Here is a 19,179-nt window from a genome sequence, read left to right as displayed (position 1 = left end):
AAGGGCATCCACAGCCTCTCTGAAACAGGGCAACCTGTTCCAGTGTCTCACCACCCTCACAGTGAAGAATTTCTTCCTAATGTCTAGCCTAAATCTACCCTCTTCCAGTTTAAAACCATTTCCCCTTGTCCTATCGCTACATGCCCTTATAAAAAGTCCCTGCTCAGCTTTCCCATAGGACCCCTCAGGTACTGGAAGGCTACCACAAAGTTCCCCAGCACCTACCTCTTTTCCAAGCTGAAGAGCCCCAGCTCTCTCAGCCTGTCCCTGTCAGGGAAGTGCTCCAGCCCTCTGATCATCTTTGTGGCCCTTCTCTGGACCTGCTCCAATGGCTCGATGTCCTTGTGTTGGATGCCCCAGAAATGGGTGCAGTACTCAAGGTGGGGTCTGATGAGAGCAGAGTACAGGGGCAGAATGACCTCCCTTGACCTGCTGGTCACACTTCTCTTCATGCAGACCAGGACACAGTTGGTCTTCTGGGCTGCAACTGCACACTGTTGGCTCATGTTGAGTCTTTCATCAACTAACATCCCCAAATTCTTCTCTTTGAGGCTGCTCTTAAGCCATTCTCTGCCCAGCCTATATTTATGCTGGGAATTGCCCCAGTCCAGGTGCAGGACCTTGTACTTGGCCTTGTTGAACTTCATGAGGGCGGCATGGGCCCATCTCTCAAGCCTATCCAGGTCCCTCTGGATGGCATCCCTTCTCTCTAGCATGTCAACTGCACCACTCACCCTGGTGTCACCTGCACACTTGCTGAGGATGCACTCAATTCCACTGTCCATGTTGCCTACAAAGATGCTAAACAGCACTGGTCCCTGAGGAATGCTACTGGTCTCCACTTGTATACTGAGCCATTGACCACAACTCTCTGAGTGTGATCATCCAGCCAATTCCTTTTCCATTTTTCTCCAGTTTGGTGACCAGGATGTCATATATGCATGCCAGTCTCAAGTGCTTTGCACAAGTCCAGGTAGATGATGTCAGTTGGTCTTCCTTTACACGTATTTTTCATGCTCCGCTTTATTTCTTTTTTAAATACAGGTGGGTAGGTATGCATGACAACAAACTGTATGCAGAAAGAATACTGGAAGAAGACAAAAATGTTTGGTGTCATAGATATACTTTTTTTGTTATTATTAAGCCAAATGCATGATAAATACAAAAGCTACCTCTCCTTGCCTCTCCTTTTTCCCCAAGTCTCCTTTTTAACTAAAATCAGGAGGAAGGTAATGAAGCTAACAATGAGGTGACAGTAGGGCAGGAAGGCTCTTTTTTAATCCTGATAGATTCAGCAGTGCTGCTGTCTGTGGCATTCAAAGCAGCATCATAATTTGTGATAACCTGTGCATAAACATAAATTAAACAAGCAGAAGAGGGAGCTATGTCTGCAATAGAGCTGAAGCAGCATAGAGCTCCAGCAGCCGACAGCAAAAGGTTTATGTCTAGAAGTCCTTCTGCCAAGCACTGGCAAATTTTGTAAGCTTCTTGAGTTAATTTCTTTTGGAAGAGAAATTGGTAGTACAAAACAGGTATCTCTGCAGTGCACAATGGTTATTTTCAAGTCCTGTTGCCCTTTTTCCTGAAGAGGGAATGATAACAAGAAGTGCTCATGCAACTCTGTTCATCCAAGGCTTCAGACCAAGTGTCTCTCCCCTCTCCAGAAAAATGCATCCATCTGCCTCCCTCCAGGGATCTGCACAATTTGTGTGCCAGCCTCTGCACTCAGTGTCTCCCTGCAAGAGTGACTGATGGCAGCTTCCTGTCTGACCACACAACCCCTCGCTTCTGCTGCTGATGACAATGAATGAGATCAGGCAAATGGCACATCAAGCCTTCAAAGAGGATGCACGGAAGGTGTAGAAATATGGAGTTTTGTTTGCTTTATTAGCAGTTAAGGTTAATAAGGAGACTGAGATTACATCTTTACTATGTAACTGCACAAAACTAACAAGAGTATTTGCCTGTTTTAATCCAAACTCAATTCCTATAAAAAAACATCTCAGCCAAGACAGGACTATTTCAAAGTTTATGAGTCTTGGGGTAAAACCTAACCCAGGCTGCAGCCTGACCATTTTTGGGAGGATGAAACAGAAAATCACTCATTTGCTGACAGTTCCACAAATCACTCAGAAAGAGGCAAATTAATTCTTCTTCCAGGGACTGAGGGAGATTTATAGCAAGTTTCAGAGCAAAGTACCATGGAATATATCCTGTAACACACGCTCATGGTAATCACAGGAAGTTTGTTCCAGGATGATTGGTCTTTAAAGAGGAGTTAACAGTGACCTGTGGCTTGGATTTCTCGGGTGATGCTGTGATTTATTTCATGGGAATATAATAAAGGAGGATAGCTGTTTACTATATTTGGATTTACAAAATGCACGGAGGTGCATAAATATAACAAAGACCAAGCTTCTTAAACCACCCTTCTGCTCCCCTGCAAACAAGCCTACACATTCCAGCTGCCACAGTACCTTCTGTACCTTTCTGCACTATATTCCTAACAACCACTCCTAGATGGGATCAGTATCATCTAGAGGGGGAGGTGATCCTCCCCCTCTACTCTGCCCTGGTGAGGCCTCATCTGGAGTACTGCGTCCAGTTCTGAGCTCCCCAGTACAAAAAAGACAGGGATCTCTTGGAAAGAGTCCAGCGGAGGGCCACAAAGATGGTGAGGGGCCTGGAGCATCTCTCCTATGAGGAAAGGCTGAGTGAACTGGGTCTGTTCAGCCTGGAGAAAAGAAGACTGAGAGGGGACCTGATCCAGGTCTATAAATATCTGAGGTGTGGGGGGCAGAATGGCGAGGACAGATTCTTTTCAGTGGTGAGTGGAGACAGGACAAGGGGAAATGGCTGGAAACTGCAGCATAGGAAGTTCTGCACAAATGTGCACAAGAACTTCCTTACAGTGAGGTGACGGAGCACTGGAACAGGCTGCCCAGGGAGGTGGTGGAGTCTCCTTCTCTGGAGATGTTCAAGACCTGCCTGGATGCCTACCTGTGCGACCTGCTGTAGGGAACCTGCTTTGGCAGGGGGGTTGAACACGATGATCTCTGGAGGTCCCTTCCAACCCCTACAATTCTGTGATTCTGTGACCTGTATATTCCTTCCCTCACCTCACTGCAAGAGGATGCTACAACATGTCATCTTCCTCCTTTTCTTTCCTGTTCTCACAGTCAATGCACATCTCCTCCCGAGTGCTTCAGAAGAAGTAAACTGACAGCTTTTTTGGCTTCTCTGCTAACATGAGCTTCCCTTTCTGTAAGACACTGAACCATGACACCTGACAGGCAGTGCTGCCCACCACCCACACTCTTGTCTATCCATCCATTCATGCCTTCAAAGGTCTGTAGGAGGTGTCAACACTCGCTCAGATGGGTTGGAAGACATCTTAGCACAGCATTTAAATCAATTACAGAATTGTCTCACAGAGTCAACATCTTCCTATATATATGAAATGGAGGCTGCCCTGAACTGGAGATTCCATTCCTAGCCTTGAAGCTGATAGCCTAAAGGATGTACAGTCTGTAACCAATCATTTCCCTGAAATGTCCATAAGCTGTCGTATGTGTGTACACATGAACATTACATACGTGCATGCATGTCTGTATGTATTTACCTACAGTTTTCTTCCATTCTTATGCTTTAATCCAGAATTAAGGGTTCTGTATTAACCCTGAAACCAAAATGGTTGAAGCTTATATATTAAAAATAAAGAGAGGAACTATAAAATGCAGGGCTTAAGAAGGGACAAAGAGAGTCTTCAGTCAGAGAAATATACTGAAAGATGCAAAATCAGCAGGTCTTTTAAACCCAAATGGTTAAACTTGAAACATCATTACTTCTTGAAAGAATGTTGAGGAAAGTACTGAGACTTCTGTACATTGCTCTACAGTTAGCATTCTTAAGTTAAGCTCATTTCCTTACCTCCAGCCTCCCACCTCCATAAACATCAGCTCATTATTTTAGAAATGTACAGTGAATAAGAAGGAGGCAATTTGAGATGAGGTGCTTTAGAAATTGACTGTGATGGCTGTTTAAAGAATAAATCAGTACATGACTCCTGTCTTCTTTTTCTATTCCTCAAAGCTCTCCTCAGCAAGAAGGGAGCAAAAGGAAAAGAAAGCCATAAAGAGAGCAAGAGTTTCAAGTGCCTCCTACCTGGCTTTCGATAACCTTCATGCTCCACTGCTATTCAAAGCACCTCATCTGTTGAGAAATACAGCTTTAGACTTTCTAGTTATTACTAATAACTGCATTTACACACCATTGATATTTCCATTAAATTCAGAAAAATCATCAGTTCATTACTAGCATCCAATTCTTCCCCCAGGCAAGACACAGGCTACAGACACAGGAGGGAATCAGGGCCTGTCATGAGTATCTGTGGTGTCTGTAATTAGCCATTTTCCAGCCCTGCAATGACTGGATTAAACTAGATCTGCCAAAAATTTCTACTAAATTTCTACTACTATCATATTCCTCTTAATTAGCATAATTCTTGCAAATATATACAATAAAACATTTTTCTAACATGACTCGGTCTTTTGCAAGGCACACTCCCTGACTGAAACATTTAGTACTAAAAAAACCACCAGACAGTATCATGAATGTAGGAAAAGAATGATCATGAATCCTCAGTGGAAAACAAAGATAAATTCATAGAGAAAGTAATTCTAGATTAATAAAATGAAATGTTTATTTCATTTATTTCACTTCATTTATATGCGTTTAATGTAGAAATATAGAATAAATCCGAGACAAATGATCTTGGAAGGTCATCCAGTGATAAAAGCAGGGTTGACACTGAATTTAAAGCTGGTTACTCAGCACTTCATCAAGCTGGGCCCTAAAACCTCTGAGTATCAAGATTCGCAACCTCACTGGCACAAGCTCCACTGCTTAATTACCTTGATGGTGAAAAAAGCTTTCCTGACATAAAGTTGACCATGATGACAATTCATACATGACATAGAATCCATTTATAATTGTTTTTCTTATCCCAACATACATCATTGCAAAGAGCACAGTTCCATCTTCTCAGTAAGCAACTTGTAGGTGCTAAATAGCTGCTTTTAGATCCTTTCAAAGTTTTCTCCTCTCCTTCAGCTTCTCCTTGCTCCAAGTCCTAATCATCCTGGCCACCCTTCACTAAACTCATTTGAGTTCAATGATGCCTTGGAAGAGTCCAAAACTAGAAACAGTGTTGTGGAGATGGTCTAAGGCATGCCAAGCAAAGGAGAAAATCAGTTTCCTCAACCCACTGGCTGGGCTCCTCTCATAGAGCCTTTAGTCTTCATTGTATTGCACTGAGCAAGGATGATCTTGGGCTTACTTAATCTTTGTCTTGTTTGCTGAGCCTATTATCACAGGTGCCACCTAACACCAAAAAGCTGAATGAGTAAACCAGAAGTGCAAGATTTTCTGCTGAGTTTTCCAACCTATTCTCACTTCATACGAGCTGAAGACCAACTCCTCTGTCAAGACACCGCTTCTTCACACCATACACACAATCTGTTAGGGTAGCAGAACAGTGATAATAATGGGAGTCCTTCATAGTTTTAGGCTGTTTCCTGTATATCTGAACTACTGATAATGAGTCAACCAAACAAAATCACCAGTTCTGTCATATCTTTACTATAGTGTTCTAATTGTTAATCTTTTTGCATAAAAAATTGTTCATCATATGAATTTCAATGAGACGATGAGGCCAGACATAGATATAGCCAGAGTTTAACAGCCAAAGTGAATACTTGTAACCAAAGACAAACGTAAGAAGCTCTACTTCAATGGGAAAGTGGCTTTCTCCACCTAAAATGTGACAAACCAATTGTACAACGTGAACTAGATGTTTTCAATTCTCATTCATTTTATAAGTGTAACATTGAACCTTCCTTATCTAGCATGCCTACTCTAATGAAACTAATACAAAAAGAGAAGCAAGCTTACTTCATCCAAGGTGTTTAAGTATCAACATAAGCATACTGCATTACTCTTCTATAAAAAATAGTTACAAAAATATTTACAGAATATTTCAGTAGTTTTTTTCCACTGAAGCTGAAAGAGAGAAAAGCATTAGGATTTTGTCCAGAAAAGCTTCTCTTTCTAAAGGGACTGCAAAAATGGAATTTGAAGATAAGTCTCTGAATCTTAATTTCTGAATTGCATTTGAATGCATTGCCAACCCAGTGGAAATTCCCCCAGCGTATCCCAGAATTTCCCACACATTTTTTCTGGCAGGCACTTGATGCTCATGAGCATGCAGCCTGTCTGCTGTGATTGCCTGAAGAGAGCAGCCCTTGACTTGTAAGCCATAAGAAATCAGAGTATATACATACACCATAATGTATTTCACTCAGCATCGCTCACTTAGGAACATCAAATATCTCTGCGAACACTTTATATGGAAAGTTAGACACTTCATCCTACACTCAAGCAGAATATATTCACCTTTGAAAAGTGGTCCTTGCGCAATTTTACAGCTGATGTATACATTCTTCATCAAATGCTGCAGCTCCAGCTCAACACTTCCGAGAAACCTCCTCGCTGTGCAACCATCACTTTCTGCATTCATAGTTCTCTACTGCAATTAGTAGTTTATCACTTCAGCAGAAATAACGTGGAGATACATACAGTAGTTTTAAAAATCAGAAACGGCGCTTGTTTATGATATTATTTGCATCTCTTCCATCTAAGTACCCATACAGATTGCACATATTCCCATAGAGATGGAAATTAATAATATGTGAAATACCTGTGCAGCTTGAGCGTCACAGTTCCATAAACTGTAGCAAAGCCCAGAAGACGAACCCATCTTAGGAGAACACAGCGAAATACACTTGGCTCAAAATACAAAATGACAACCTATAGAACAGAAAGATAGAGAGAGCTTCAATACTACTTTAAAGCAAAAGAGAAAAAAAAAAAGGAAAAAAAAGGTTCGATAAAATGCAGAATAGTTGCAAAACAGGACAGCAGACATATTTCAGTTTGTACTGCTGTATATTTAGATTTTCTAGTAAAGTGACAAGATGATCACACCAACCAGCTGGCACAGTTCTAGGCACCAGCTCCTTTTGAAGAGAGCTGGCAAAAATCCTGTGACAGACTGTGAAGTGACAACACTTTCAAATGCAGTTCCACTGACTTTTCTTAACCGAGTGAAAACAAGTAACTAGAGGTGGTGAGAGAACAGAGAAGGACATTTTCCTTGAGCTATTCCAATAATAGGCAGCTGGGCTAATTCTGGTTTGATGGACTCTATTTACTAGGTTACACTTCAAAGTTCCTCTTTCTAATAAACCAAGCAAAAAGTGAGCTGCTCATTTTTCTTTCTCAATCACTCAAATAAAAAATGATTGCTGCTCTCTGTCCCAAACTCCAGTATCTCAATATCATACTTGACTTTTTCCCATTCTTGTCTATATGTTTCCACTATGCTACATCAAATCTCTCCATACATCTCCACTTTCTGAAAAAAAAAATAATTTTTGCTCACTTACGGATTTCTCCAATTGCAACAACAGAAAGATCCAACTGACTGAATTATTTCTATTTCACATTCTTCTGGTTCCTGTTGGATGCTCCTGCTTTTCCCTCAGTGCTCCAGTCACTCATTCCATTTTCCAAACTTATTGCTGCTTTCTTCTGAAGTATTTCACTAATTTCTGGATCACTTTTTTTGTTTGTTTTCTTATTTTTGTTTGTTTTTTTGCTTCTGTTTTTTGTTTTCCTTCTCACTGTCTGCCAGGCTGCTGTCTACCTGTTCCTGAGGCTCCTCCTGGACAACCCACTTCTATTCTTCTTTCAGTGCTGCTCTGGATGTCTTCCAGATAAAAGATCTTTCAGCTGTGCCTGGAACTTACGTCTGTGCAAACATGACACTGTCTGTTCACTATTCTCCCCTCAACTCATTTCAATGTTACAGAAGCTTTCAATGTAGTAATTCAAGAGATGGGTAAAAAGATCTGTCACACTTTGAGGCTGAATTCTCAGCCTCACTGCTGAAAATCTACTCATGTAACACAACTGTAATGTCTGGATGTGACCCAAAAGCTCTAGAGCTGTTTCTGACCTGGAAGAAGACATTGGAGATACAGACAGCCTTCCTCCTTACCTACCTAGTACCATACCTGAGAATGTCAGTAACATAACACTAGTTCTTCAGGCACTGTGCACATAAGAGCATTTTATAAAGTAAAATGCCACAGAAATCTAACACAGGGCTGCTCAAACGGTGGGCTGAGGCACAGTCTGAATGAGAGCACATTTCTGCTGGTTCCAGCAGATGTTGCACCTTGTGGGATGATCCCATGTTCCTCTCCATTATCCCAGCCTCATCAGGGGCCTGCTGGCCCAGGTTATGCACAGCATTCCCCACCTGCAGACCTTGCTTGGTCCAGCAAAGCTAGAACCAGTGTATCCTGCCCGTCCAATTAGAGCCTGGTAAAACAACTCTGCACCAGAGTACAAATTAATCGAGCAATCTTGATCTAGGGAAAGAAAGCACTGAAACTTCTTAGGCCATCTGCCACAGCTTCATTTAGAGTCAGTACATTGTAGCACTAGAGGCAGTATTGCGCCTACTGACAGCCACATTATATTATTTTCCTAAGTAAATTCTTTTCTGTGTGGGAATTCAAACCCAGAATACTGGCCAAAAGCGCAGGACGATGTCCTTTGGGTGACACAGACACGCTTAGGAAAGTGGGGGCAAAAATGGCAGACATGGGTTGAGAGAGAGCTTAGAAGAAGCTGCTGTGCTTTGCAGCAGTGTTGGTTTGTTTGTCTGCTTGTTTCTTCTTACAGCAGAATCAAGTTATTTCTTTAAAAATTATGGCTTGTTGAATCAAATCAGTGTACAGAATTTCATCTATGCTTTTCACTGCTACTGAACATGTTTCAAAGCAGATACTTTCTGGGAATCTGACAAACACTGTGTGCAGCAAAGGGCTCACTTCTCCTTGGTAGATCAGATGGAAAAATAAAATGCACCTGGACATTCATGAAGACGGCCTGTGTAAACAGAGCATCCAGCAAGAAGTTGCTCAGAAACACCTGAATTTTAGTAATGACTTTGAATATAAACAGAGCAAAGTCTATAGCATTAACCTCCCCTCCGAGGTTTGCCAGGGGGTAGAAACCATTCCAGTTCATCTTTGAATGCTCAAAACTAGAAAAATAATGTCCAAAAATACAGGCAAAATACTCATTTCAAAGTTGATTTGAAAGCAGAAATTTTCAGGTGGTTGAAATGGAAAGGTCCAAACACTTTCCAGGCACACAATTTTCTGAACAAGGGCAACAGCTCTCTGCCATGAAATCTGACACAGCAACTTTATCTGCAGTTGCCTATTGAAATATTAACCGCCTGTGTCTAGAAAACCTCATTGATTTGCAGCAAACCATTTGTCTGAGCAGCTGAGACTTTTGGCTAGCTATCAACCAAGAAAGCACTGCTTCAAATGCAGCCCAGTGGCAGCTGGCATGTGGCAGCCTGCTACGAAGGCTGCAGAGGCAAACTATTGGTAAAAAATGCTCTCATTTCTTCATTTCAGTGTCAACACCTCTGTGCTACTCCTTTGCCCAGTGATCAGGTACTTAAGGAAGCTGTCAAAGTCTTGGTCCAAGCCTGACAAAAGACCTGAGCCTTCTGAAAATTTCTCCCTGTGTTTATATGGAGGACAGTAGTTGCAATGCTCTTCCATGCTGTCAACATCCATTTCTGCCTACTCTTATGTATGTTACATGTGGTTTGTCATGGACCAAGGCTTTAAACAGCAAGAATTAGTGCACCTACTGTTTTTGCTTGCTTAGGCTTTCCAGAAGGCTATTCTAAGAATATGTCATTCCCATTTCCAACCGGGGTCACTTCGATGTTCAACTGACTACTGTCAGCATTAAGTCTCCTACAGTCACAGTAAATTGTAGGGGCAAAATCTGTAAATTGAATAATCTTTAATCAGAGCCAAGGGGCTAAAATGGAAGCCCAGTACACCAAAAACCATGCTCACATTTTTTATTTTAGTGGAATCACGTTCTTTTAAATGTGTTTCATAAAAAAGTGTGGCTGCTGTTCTCTATGCTTTGGTCCTTCTAGCTAAAGCAAACAAATAAATGTAACACAGAAAAGACTTGGTTTTATTTCATAGCGGCCTCTCCTACCTTCTGATAACCAAAACTCCCATTCTGAAATGTTCTTTCCAGAGACAAGCCTTCCCTATACTGACAACAATATGCAACAACAGCCTGATCAGCTCCAAGCTAGGAGTATAGGATGAGCGCAGGATTCACCCACATATGCATGCTGCTATCAACAGCAGAGAAAATCCCTCTGCAGTTCTAACAGACTACTCTGCCCACTGAAAATCTGACAGTAGATCGTTTTCCCTTTTTGCCTTTATAATGTATTGGACTATGACAGCAGCATAAATCCCACCAAAAAAAAAAAAAAAAAAAAAAAAAAAAAAAGTTATTTTTGCCAATAGCTGCCACAAAACCTACTTATGACACGTAAGGAAATGTGACATCCTCTGTTTCACCAGCTCCTGAAGTCTACTTAAATAGTGCATTCCAGTCACTGTTCATTAAGGAACAAAGGTTTGGGGAAAGGTATTTGGAAACCAAAAGAGTAGTCAGACAGTGCTTGATAATGTACTAGTTACTGCAGCTGAACGTGAGACTTCATAGAGCCACGTGGCCCAGGAGGAATTTGGGCAAATGCACTTACATGTTTGCTTTAAACCTCCACATCTTTTGAGCTATTATTACCCTTGCCAGAACACTGTCTCAGTAGCCATGCTACCACTTGTGGAGTTGATAGATGAAAAGATTTTGTAAGGTCACCAGGTAATAGTCAAGTTAGACCTTAGACCTGGAGAGTTACAGACATGGAAGAGAGCCTTAGCTTGCTGACACGGCTCTTGAGCTGTGCCCAGCAATTGAGCTGGCATGATGAACAGACACATACAGTGTCTAAAATCAACGGCTAAAATTCTTACAGGCACCCCACCCAATATAATACATTTCTGTTATCAGGACAGACAGGTCAATAACAGTGCTAAGAGAATCTATATGGAACAGTTTAATGTTCAAAAGCATGACATGGTCCTCACAGAAAAAAAGGAGGAAATGCTTGAGTTTTATAGCTTTGATGCTATTCTCTTGAAAGAAATACAGGATCTTTGCTTAGCCCATTATGAGAAAATTAATTTTGCCTTCATCTAGGGCACCAGATCCAGGTGAAAATATTTTAACAGTTCCCCAAGCTGCATTGACTGGGATTTAGCTTGCCTAAATCAGGCATATAACTTCTGCCTAAATTGTAGATGACAAGTAAGTCAACTTGACTAATGCACAAGTACCACAGATAACACATGGATAAGTTTGAGAAGTTCAGGACTTAGTTTCCTGGTCATAATCTTGGCTGAAAGGCTTCAAATACACACCTCCACAGACTAGAAAAGTACTTACGTATTTATTTTAGAAAAGCTGCTTCACTATACGTCAGTTAGTAAACTACGTTAGGAGGACTGAAGCTATTTAAGAGAAGTTGCTTCTTACTCCAGTTCATAAGGCATGAAAGTATTAGAAAGTATCGTGGACAGATCAAAAGTCATTTTTCTTTGCAGTCACCAAATTTCTCAAATATGCAATATTCTTTCTTCAGTACAATACTTCTAAAGACTGGAAGTAACAGAACAAGTATATTTAAAAATATGAGGTAGTGGCAGCGCTACAAAGCCTAAATCCAGATATTAAACATTTTGAGTAAGCCCTCAGCTCAAAAACCCCAGAGAGGACAGTTAGTCCTTCAGCTCTTCTTTTCTCCACCATATCAGATACGTGGAAATGAGTTATCCATGTTGGATATATAGAAATGAGATACAGAGCTTTGAACGTGTGCAAAAGCATCACCCAGTTATGGATCCAAGGTGAAAGTCACCTACTTCAGAAAAATGCTGGAAAAGTATTATTTTTTTTCTCATTTTCAAATAACCAAATCATTCGTACAGTTGTGTACAGCTAAGCCAAAAATCTGTACAGGAAAACTATGTACTTGTTAAAAATCTAACTTCAGAATTTGCTGTAAGTACCCAGCACAGTTCAATACAGGATGTGACACAGACATTTAAGATAATACCCTCCGGGCTATTTCAATTAACAAGCATCTAAGAGAAACTCTGTGAGATCTATCCGATCTGTTTCACTGCCCAGCACCATCTGCCCTAGCCTGACTGCAGTAGCCTATTTCAGGCTGTCCCTAGGCAGTTCTGCCCCAAAATGAGCCAGCAGATGCTCCATCCAAGTGCTCTTTCCGGCTCTCCCAGCTACTTCCACCCCCTCTCCCAGCCTTGGACACACAGCTCCTATTCTTAGGATCCTGCCGTGCCTTTGAGATGGGCACACTGTGTTCTTCTGCCATATCTGAGTGGTTTTTTCTAATATAAAATAACCTCCACATAACCTACTATATCAAGTTACCTATTAATGCTTCAGTTCTAATACCAAGAAGGGCTTCACTGCAAGTGACACTGTTTGCAATGTTTGATAGGCTTGCCATCCAAGCTCAGAGCAGTCTGGTACTATGCTTTCTAGAAAAGGGACCAAACCACTTGTATGTGGGCACACTGCCATTGCTAACAGATGGGCATGAATGAAGGCATTCAAAAGCCTGTGCACACTATGGGCATCACATACCACTGTTCAAACCATGATTCACTGCTCAGCATCTGCTTAAGTACTGGGGAATGCACAACTCACTATCCAATCCTGTACTACCAACAAATACTTCTGGTGCAATTACACAAGGCAGTTTAGCAGTATGATAACAGCTGTACGTATTCTTAGACCCATTATGTAAGTGCACTTCCTTCCAACTCCATTCCATTTTTTAAACCACATGTACTTCTGAAGCCATCATATTTTACTCCAAAAGGTCTATAGACACACAGTATGATAATACACTCATCCTTGCAAATCTCACACTTTTAAAGCAGAATTGTTCTGCTTCATTAGCTCAATATCTCTATTAAGCACATGGTTGCTGAGAACAAGAAAACACAATAACCACTCAGGCTTTATTCTGAATTGGAATGCAATCAATTCCTCAGTACAGAGTGTAGCAAACTCTCTGCTTCTGGGTTAACGCACTTCAGAGAAGATGCACATCAAAGCCAAAATCCTTATGGCCGTATAAGATGTTTCGGTTTTCATTAAAAAATGTTCTTCCTAGCTGCCTACAGACAGTCCAGCTTGAAACTGCCTACTGAAATCCTCTTTTTCCCTGCTGCTATACTTTCAAATGTACGTATGTTTTGTTTCCCATTTTCTGTCTCAAAACGTATACTAAACCTCTGGCTGCAATTCAGCAGAGACATGTCTTGCCTGTAAAATCTTCTGGAAATCCATGATGCAGTACAAATGCATAGCCACCAGCACAAGTGTAAAATGCAACAGACTTCTAGAACTTGAGTCATCAAAATGCTACGCCATCACTAGGTTTTATTATACTTCGAATTCATCTTCATTAGGCAGGAACAGAAGATCTCTAAAGCTTTTTATGGAACATATTTTTTACAGTGGAGCTCATTTAGCTTCCTGAGAGATTTATCTAGTGATTACATAAACTAAACCTTCAAGCTAATTCTGGTTTGACACAAGGCTGCATACTTAGAATGCCTTCTTACAGAGATATCTTCAAGTAGTTTTCCTCTTTTTTTCCCTGTTTGCAAACCAAATCTAAGCTAACACTGGACAGGACACCTCTGAATAGCTTATTTTGAGAAAATTTAATGGTCACGTGAACATCAAGATGCTGTTATATCTTTTCTTCAATTGGAAGAGAAAAAGTGATATATCACAGATGCTACCAGATCTGAAGATATCTTTTTATAAGTAATCTGAACACACAGCCTCAAAATGCATTTAGTCATAAATTCTAGTCTCTATCAAGATTTCTTAATGTTCTAGCTTCATTGCTTCTATTTATGTTTGCCTAATGAACAATATTTTATGTTCAAGTTATAAAAAGTTAATGTCTTGGAAGAGATGTCTTTGTACTGTAAAGAGATTTCTTTACCATAGATGAAGTATTATGCATGACAAGGCCCAAAGAGTAAGAAGGGCATTCTAACAGTTCATTTTCCTAATAAACACTTCCTTAGCTTATGAGAGACATAAAGTGATGTGGTGGCTGAATCAGTTAAAAATGTTAAGAGCTGCAAGATTCTCCAAGGGTGAATACTTGGTCAGCAGTAGGAAGGCAATACAAGGAAAGATAACACACCCATTTACTGGGGAAAGAAAAGCCTAACACTGAGGACTACCAAAAAGTTTAGGCTCCTGAAGTGGACAGGGTTGTGATCCATTTTAGGAAATGGGTGGAAACAAAAATAATCCTGAAACTAAGCTAAAGCAGGAGAGAGATTGTCTTGCAAGAATTCTCTATATCTATTCTTGATTAGAAAAAGATGCTTAGCTTTTCAGTGAAATGCAATAAACTTCTCAAATATACAGAGAAACTTCAATGGCACTGGCTTGATGAGAACCAAGAACTTGCTCATTCAGCAAGTACAGTCTCTCAGCCTAAGGGGCTACACAGACCAAGCTGCTGAAAGTGACAAATCACGTTTGTTGGGGCAAATATTTGCCCAGAAGAGATGCCTTCCTAGCAAGTGTGAGCTACTGGATTACATGCCATCCAGTACAAGACAGGGAGAAGGCCTGAAGCTCAGAAGTTCCCTTGGGACCGTGACAGGATCAAATACAATGAATAAAATAACAAATACAGAAATATGACTGGAAAAAACAATCTATACAATAGCTGTAGTCACATCTCAGTTTGAGAGAGAAGAGGAAATAAAGACTGAAATGTATACCACTCTTTCCTCATTCTTATTCAAATGTATTTCTATTCTAGCACCACTACAAAGCTAGGGAAGAAAATACACACAGATTACTCCAACAGTAATGCCTCCTATTAATTTCCACAGACACTTCAATAGATATGAAATGCTCAATAAAAATATTTGATGAACAAGTTCCCAGCTGCAAAACTCCGTTTTTCAAAACCACCATTTTTGCCAGAAACGATGAAGAGTCCACATGCCACACTTGTGTGGAGTGTGCCAATTTTTAATCTGTATTTGGTATGTAGCTATCCCTCATAATCACTTACATTGGCTTGCCTTAATGTTCAGTAGTACAGTTATCCCAGCAGCCACCTGAACAGCCTCAGAAGTCAGACCCTGAAGGAATGACAGCTGATTGATCACAGAAGTTCAGAGGCTGAGCTGGCCAGATGGGGGCATGGCCAGAGGTCATAAATTTCCACTGAGATCAACACATAACCAGTGAAGGTTTAAAATCCATTCAAATGAGATTTTTAAAAACAGAAACAACAACTATGTCTGAAAACATAAAGTGCTCCAGAACATATTTTGCTAACCGTGCAGTGGGGAAAATGTTTTTCATTATTTCTGTAGGTTATCAGCTGCAGCCCCTCAGAACAAAATTAATGTATTGTACCTTAATGCATTGTAACTGAGCTGATTTTTCAGGTACTCAGGAACTTGCCAGGAACTTACAAGCTTCAGATATCACTAAAAAGAAACAATCCAAACAAGTATCTGGTTTTCTGCCTTCAGAAAGAGATGTATGGGTTAAGAGCAGTGTAGAGCACTTCCAAGTTCTGCACTCCTTTATTCAATGTTTTTCCTACCTGAGATTCATACACAGAGATCTTGGATTACTTTCCAGTCAAATACTGAAATATATGTGAAAAAGTGGGTTTCCTGCTCAAACAAAGGGTCAGGTTTTAAGCTCAGATTATTAAACATACTTTGTTGGCAGCAACACAAAAAGCAAAAATGAGCATGTGGGACTGTTATAAGAGAAACGATAAGCAGGTAGGAGCAGTGGCTCCAGCCATGTTCACCCTAAGGACAAGAGAAGAAGCACAATGAAGTGTAGAGGAGAAACCCAACTCCTTTGGCATTCAATACCTCTATGCTTATGCTTTTGTGTTACATTAAAAAATATATATAATTCAAAGTAAGTAAGAGTAATTTCATCAGAATGCTATATCGAGGCAAAAGGTATGTATACATAGGCACAATTCAAAATTTGTTCACATTGGTTCAGAATTACAGAAGTTGAAAATCAAAGGAAGTCCTAAAGTCAAAACAATCTTCTAACCAAAGTGCTTGCTTCCTCCACCATTTAATTTCTGCAATCCAACAATTTCTTTCATCTCTTTATATGGGTTAGGGATAGTGGTCAACGATGTCCCAGTTTACCTACTTCACAGGAGAAAAAAATGGAAAATGTTTGTATTGGCTGCACTGCTGCAATCTTTTCTTAACAAAGGTCTGCTCACCCCAGCAGCAGAAAGAGAATCATCTCCAGGAGCTGAAATGTTTCAAACGAAAAAGACAGACCTCTTTTCAGCACTGTCCTTCCCAAATACCTGACACATTGTAACAGCAGTGTTAAGTGTACACTAGCTTCATTTTATGAATAAAGACATGCACTATGCAATACAGTATTTTAGTAGAAACAAGGAAAATCTACTGATTAATTTTAAGACTGTGATTTGAAAAAGGAACTTTTAAAAACCACAATGGTATGGGAGTGTGTGTATTCAAATAAATCTTGCAGGAACTGCAGCTATCTCTGGATATAACAAACTAAATTATTCAGAGCAACTTGCCAAGTATGCTCAGTGCAAGGCACAGGTCATGGAGCAGACTTACACAGACTTTTGCATTTTATTTCAGTTTATGTATCTGCCGCAACAGCAGCAGTGAGGACAGGCCAAAGGCTGCAGTGTGACAAACCACTGGAGGAAACGGTGGGAACACTCCTCTTCATGTTCCCACATTGAGAGCAGATGCCCTTCTGGGATGCCTGTTTTAGATGAACTGAAGCAGTTGGCTTCAATACAGAAGTTTGTAAATTGTGAAAATGAGTGACATGCAGCAGGTTGGATGACACTATCTATGATCTCACTGACCTTAAATCCACATCAGCCATGTTAAATAAATTATGTCATAAAAATACTGTGTAATTAACAAAGTTCAGAAGAAACCAGCTGCAAACTCAAGAGAAACAGAAAAGAAATGCTATTTTTGTTTCACTGACATTATTACAGTTCACTCTTCAGGTGATTCCTAGGTGCTAGCTACCATCCACAGGAGGAACACTGGGGGAAAAAAATGCACAGATTTTAGCCTTTTGTTGTTGCTGTTGTTGTTTTTGCTATTCTACTTTAACATTTATTATTATGTACTTCAAACTGTTGGTCTCAAAAGAAGCAAAGACCTTTGGAAGAATCTAGCTTAGGAAATAAACAGGCCTATAGCATAAGATATGTTTTGTGTATTCTAAGGTAACCATCAGGGAATGTAGAAACAGAAATATGATGACAATGAAGGCTAACACAGATACAGTGCTTCTGAGGACTACGTTCCGAATGGACAAACTTCAGTTCCACTACTGAAGGAAAATGCAGAAATCTAAAACTGAAAAGAAATAATCTCAGACTAGCCATGCTGAATCCAACCTGTCAAGAAGCTCTCCAGAGCATCGTGCCAGGAATATACCTGAACAAACTCAGAGAAGCCTGAGAAGAATTCTTCCTTATTGATCTCAGGAGGAATATTTCTTTAATAGAAGACAACACACTCGACTCTGAAACAGCAGTCTTCAAAAACTTCAATATGTATAGATGGCAACTAACTACGAGAGCAACAAATCAGAAGAGAAATCTCCCCTAGGAAATGCTGCACAAAAGTGGAAAGTTGTAGAGATGGATCTCAGAACTTACATTCAGGAAACTGTGTGGACATGAAAAACTTTAATGAGTCTTTGGAGGTCACTGACCAGCTGGTGAGAAGTTTGAACTACGTATATAATGGTGTAGGAACGATGGGAGTCAGATAAAAGGGCAGTTGCAAACTCTGAAATCATTGGCTTGGGAAAAATAAAGGTGATAAATCTTCCTCTTCTGGAAAACAGTTTCATTATACCTCTACGATTTGTACTGCTGCTCATCACCTGAAAAATCAATAGCAGTAAAATCCCTAAGGGATAATAGGCACATCTCATCTTTCAAACACAGCATCTGCTAACCTTTGCATGGATTCTGTTTTCCGTAAAACTGTACTGGCAAATGCACAAGTAAACATATTGATGAATTCTTAATTGTCTCACATGTGCAATTTTTTTTCAAAAAGAACTGCTCAACCACAAAAATATTTGAGAAGTAAGGCTGCATGCATTTTATGGGCATATCTTTGTTCTACAGCATCTTTTATAGCTGTGTTTAAAAGCTTTAGTCCTCCTTGTGATATGATATGATGCCTTTTCAGGTCTTCCAGATTTGAACTCAGAAACTGAGAGCAGAATCAGCACTTGCAGTTGCTTTTGCTGAAATATGCTTTTGTCTAACTTCAGGTTTGTGATTTTGCGTTTAAAATTGCATTTTATTTCAAAGATGTAAAACAACTGTAGATAAACAAATTGTGTATAAGCAAAAGAAAGTCAGAGGATCCAATCTTCCATTATTTTAAAAATTTAGCAGGATTAGGAAAAGAAACATATCTGTCTTGAATGTAACAACAGACAGGTTTCTCAGGAAAGTCCTTTATAGCTCAGGCTGTCAATCTGTAACATAACCAAGTTCAAGCTGTGTTTTTCCAGTGAAATCTCTCCTTGTTTGGTACTCCATGGTTATGTACCAATCATTGTGACGTTCTATTCAGTTCTTCATTAATTTTGTGAATGACCTTGTGCATAGATGGTTAGTAATGTTTGGGTATTTCCATGCACAGCACGTATTGCTCTGAATCATCATTCTCTCATCTGCTTGTTGCTGACCGTCTGCTTTTAAGTTCATGTTAGGTATTTGCAATACCTGAATATTTGAGAGTCTATAACTGATCTGCTGTCACAAAACCACCGTAAGGAAGAAAAGTGTTACAGCCATTTTACAGGTAGGTAATAACAGCACTTGTATTTAAAATAACATTCAGGTATGTGTTGCACAACATACTCCTGTCTGATCACCCAAATCAGAAATCTGGCTAACGTGGCCTGGTGTTGCCATTTGGTTGCCCCTGGCAGAGAAGCTGAAAAGTTCAAAATGGGAAAGAGAAATAGAGGGTCTGGTCCCAG

The 19,179-nt window shown here is 40.2% G+C and overlaps 1 protein-coding gene across 1 annotated transcript in view; it reads right to left on the bottom strand.

The window, feature by feature from the left end:
• The window catches only part of GPR158 (G protein-coupled receptor 158), a 176,865-nt gene that overhangs the window by 45,385 nt on the left and 112,301 nt on the right, over positions 1-19,179 (bottom strand). The window contains exon 6 of the mRNA XM_042817439.1: positions 6,758-6,867. Within this exon, the coding sequence (XP_042673373.1) occupies positions 6,758-6,867 (110 nt within the window). The remainder of the gene's footprint in view (positions 1-6,757; positions 6,868-19,179) is intronic.

The sequence above is a fragment of the Centrocercus urophasianus genome, unplaced genomic scaffold (genome assembly GCF_019232065.1).
Source record: "Centrocercus urophasianus isolate 14NV4802_14NV808 unplaced genomic scaffold, USGS_Curo_1.0 seq_16, whole genome shotgun sequence".
Classification (NCBI taxonomy): Eukaryota; Metazoa; Chordata; class Aves; order Galliformes; family Phasianidae; genus Centrocercus; species Centrocercus urophasianus.
The sequence above is the reverse complement of the archived record's forward strand: the minus strand, read 5'-3'. Positions and strand labels throughout refer to the sequence as shown.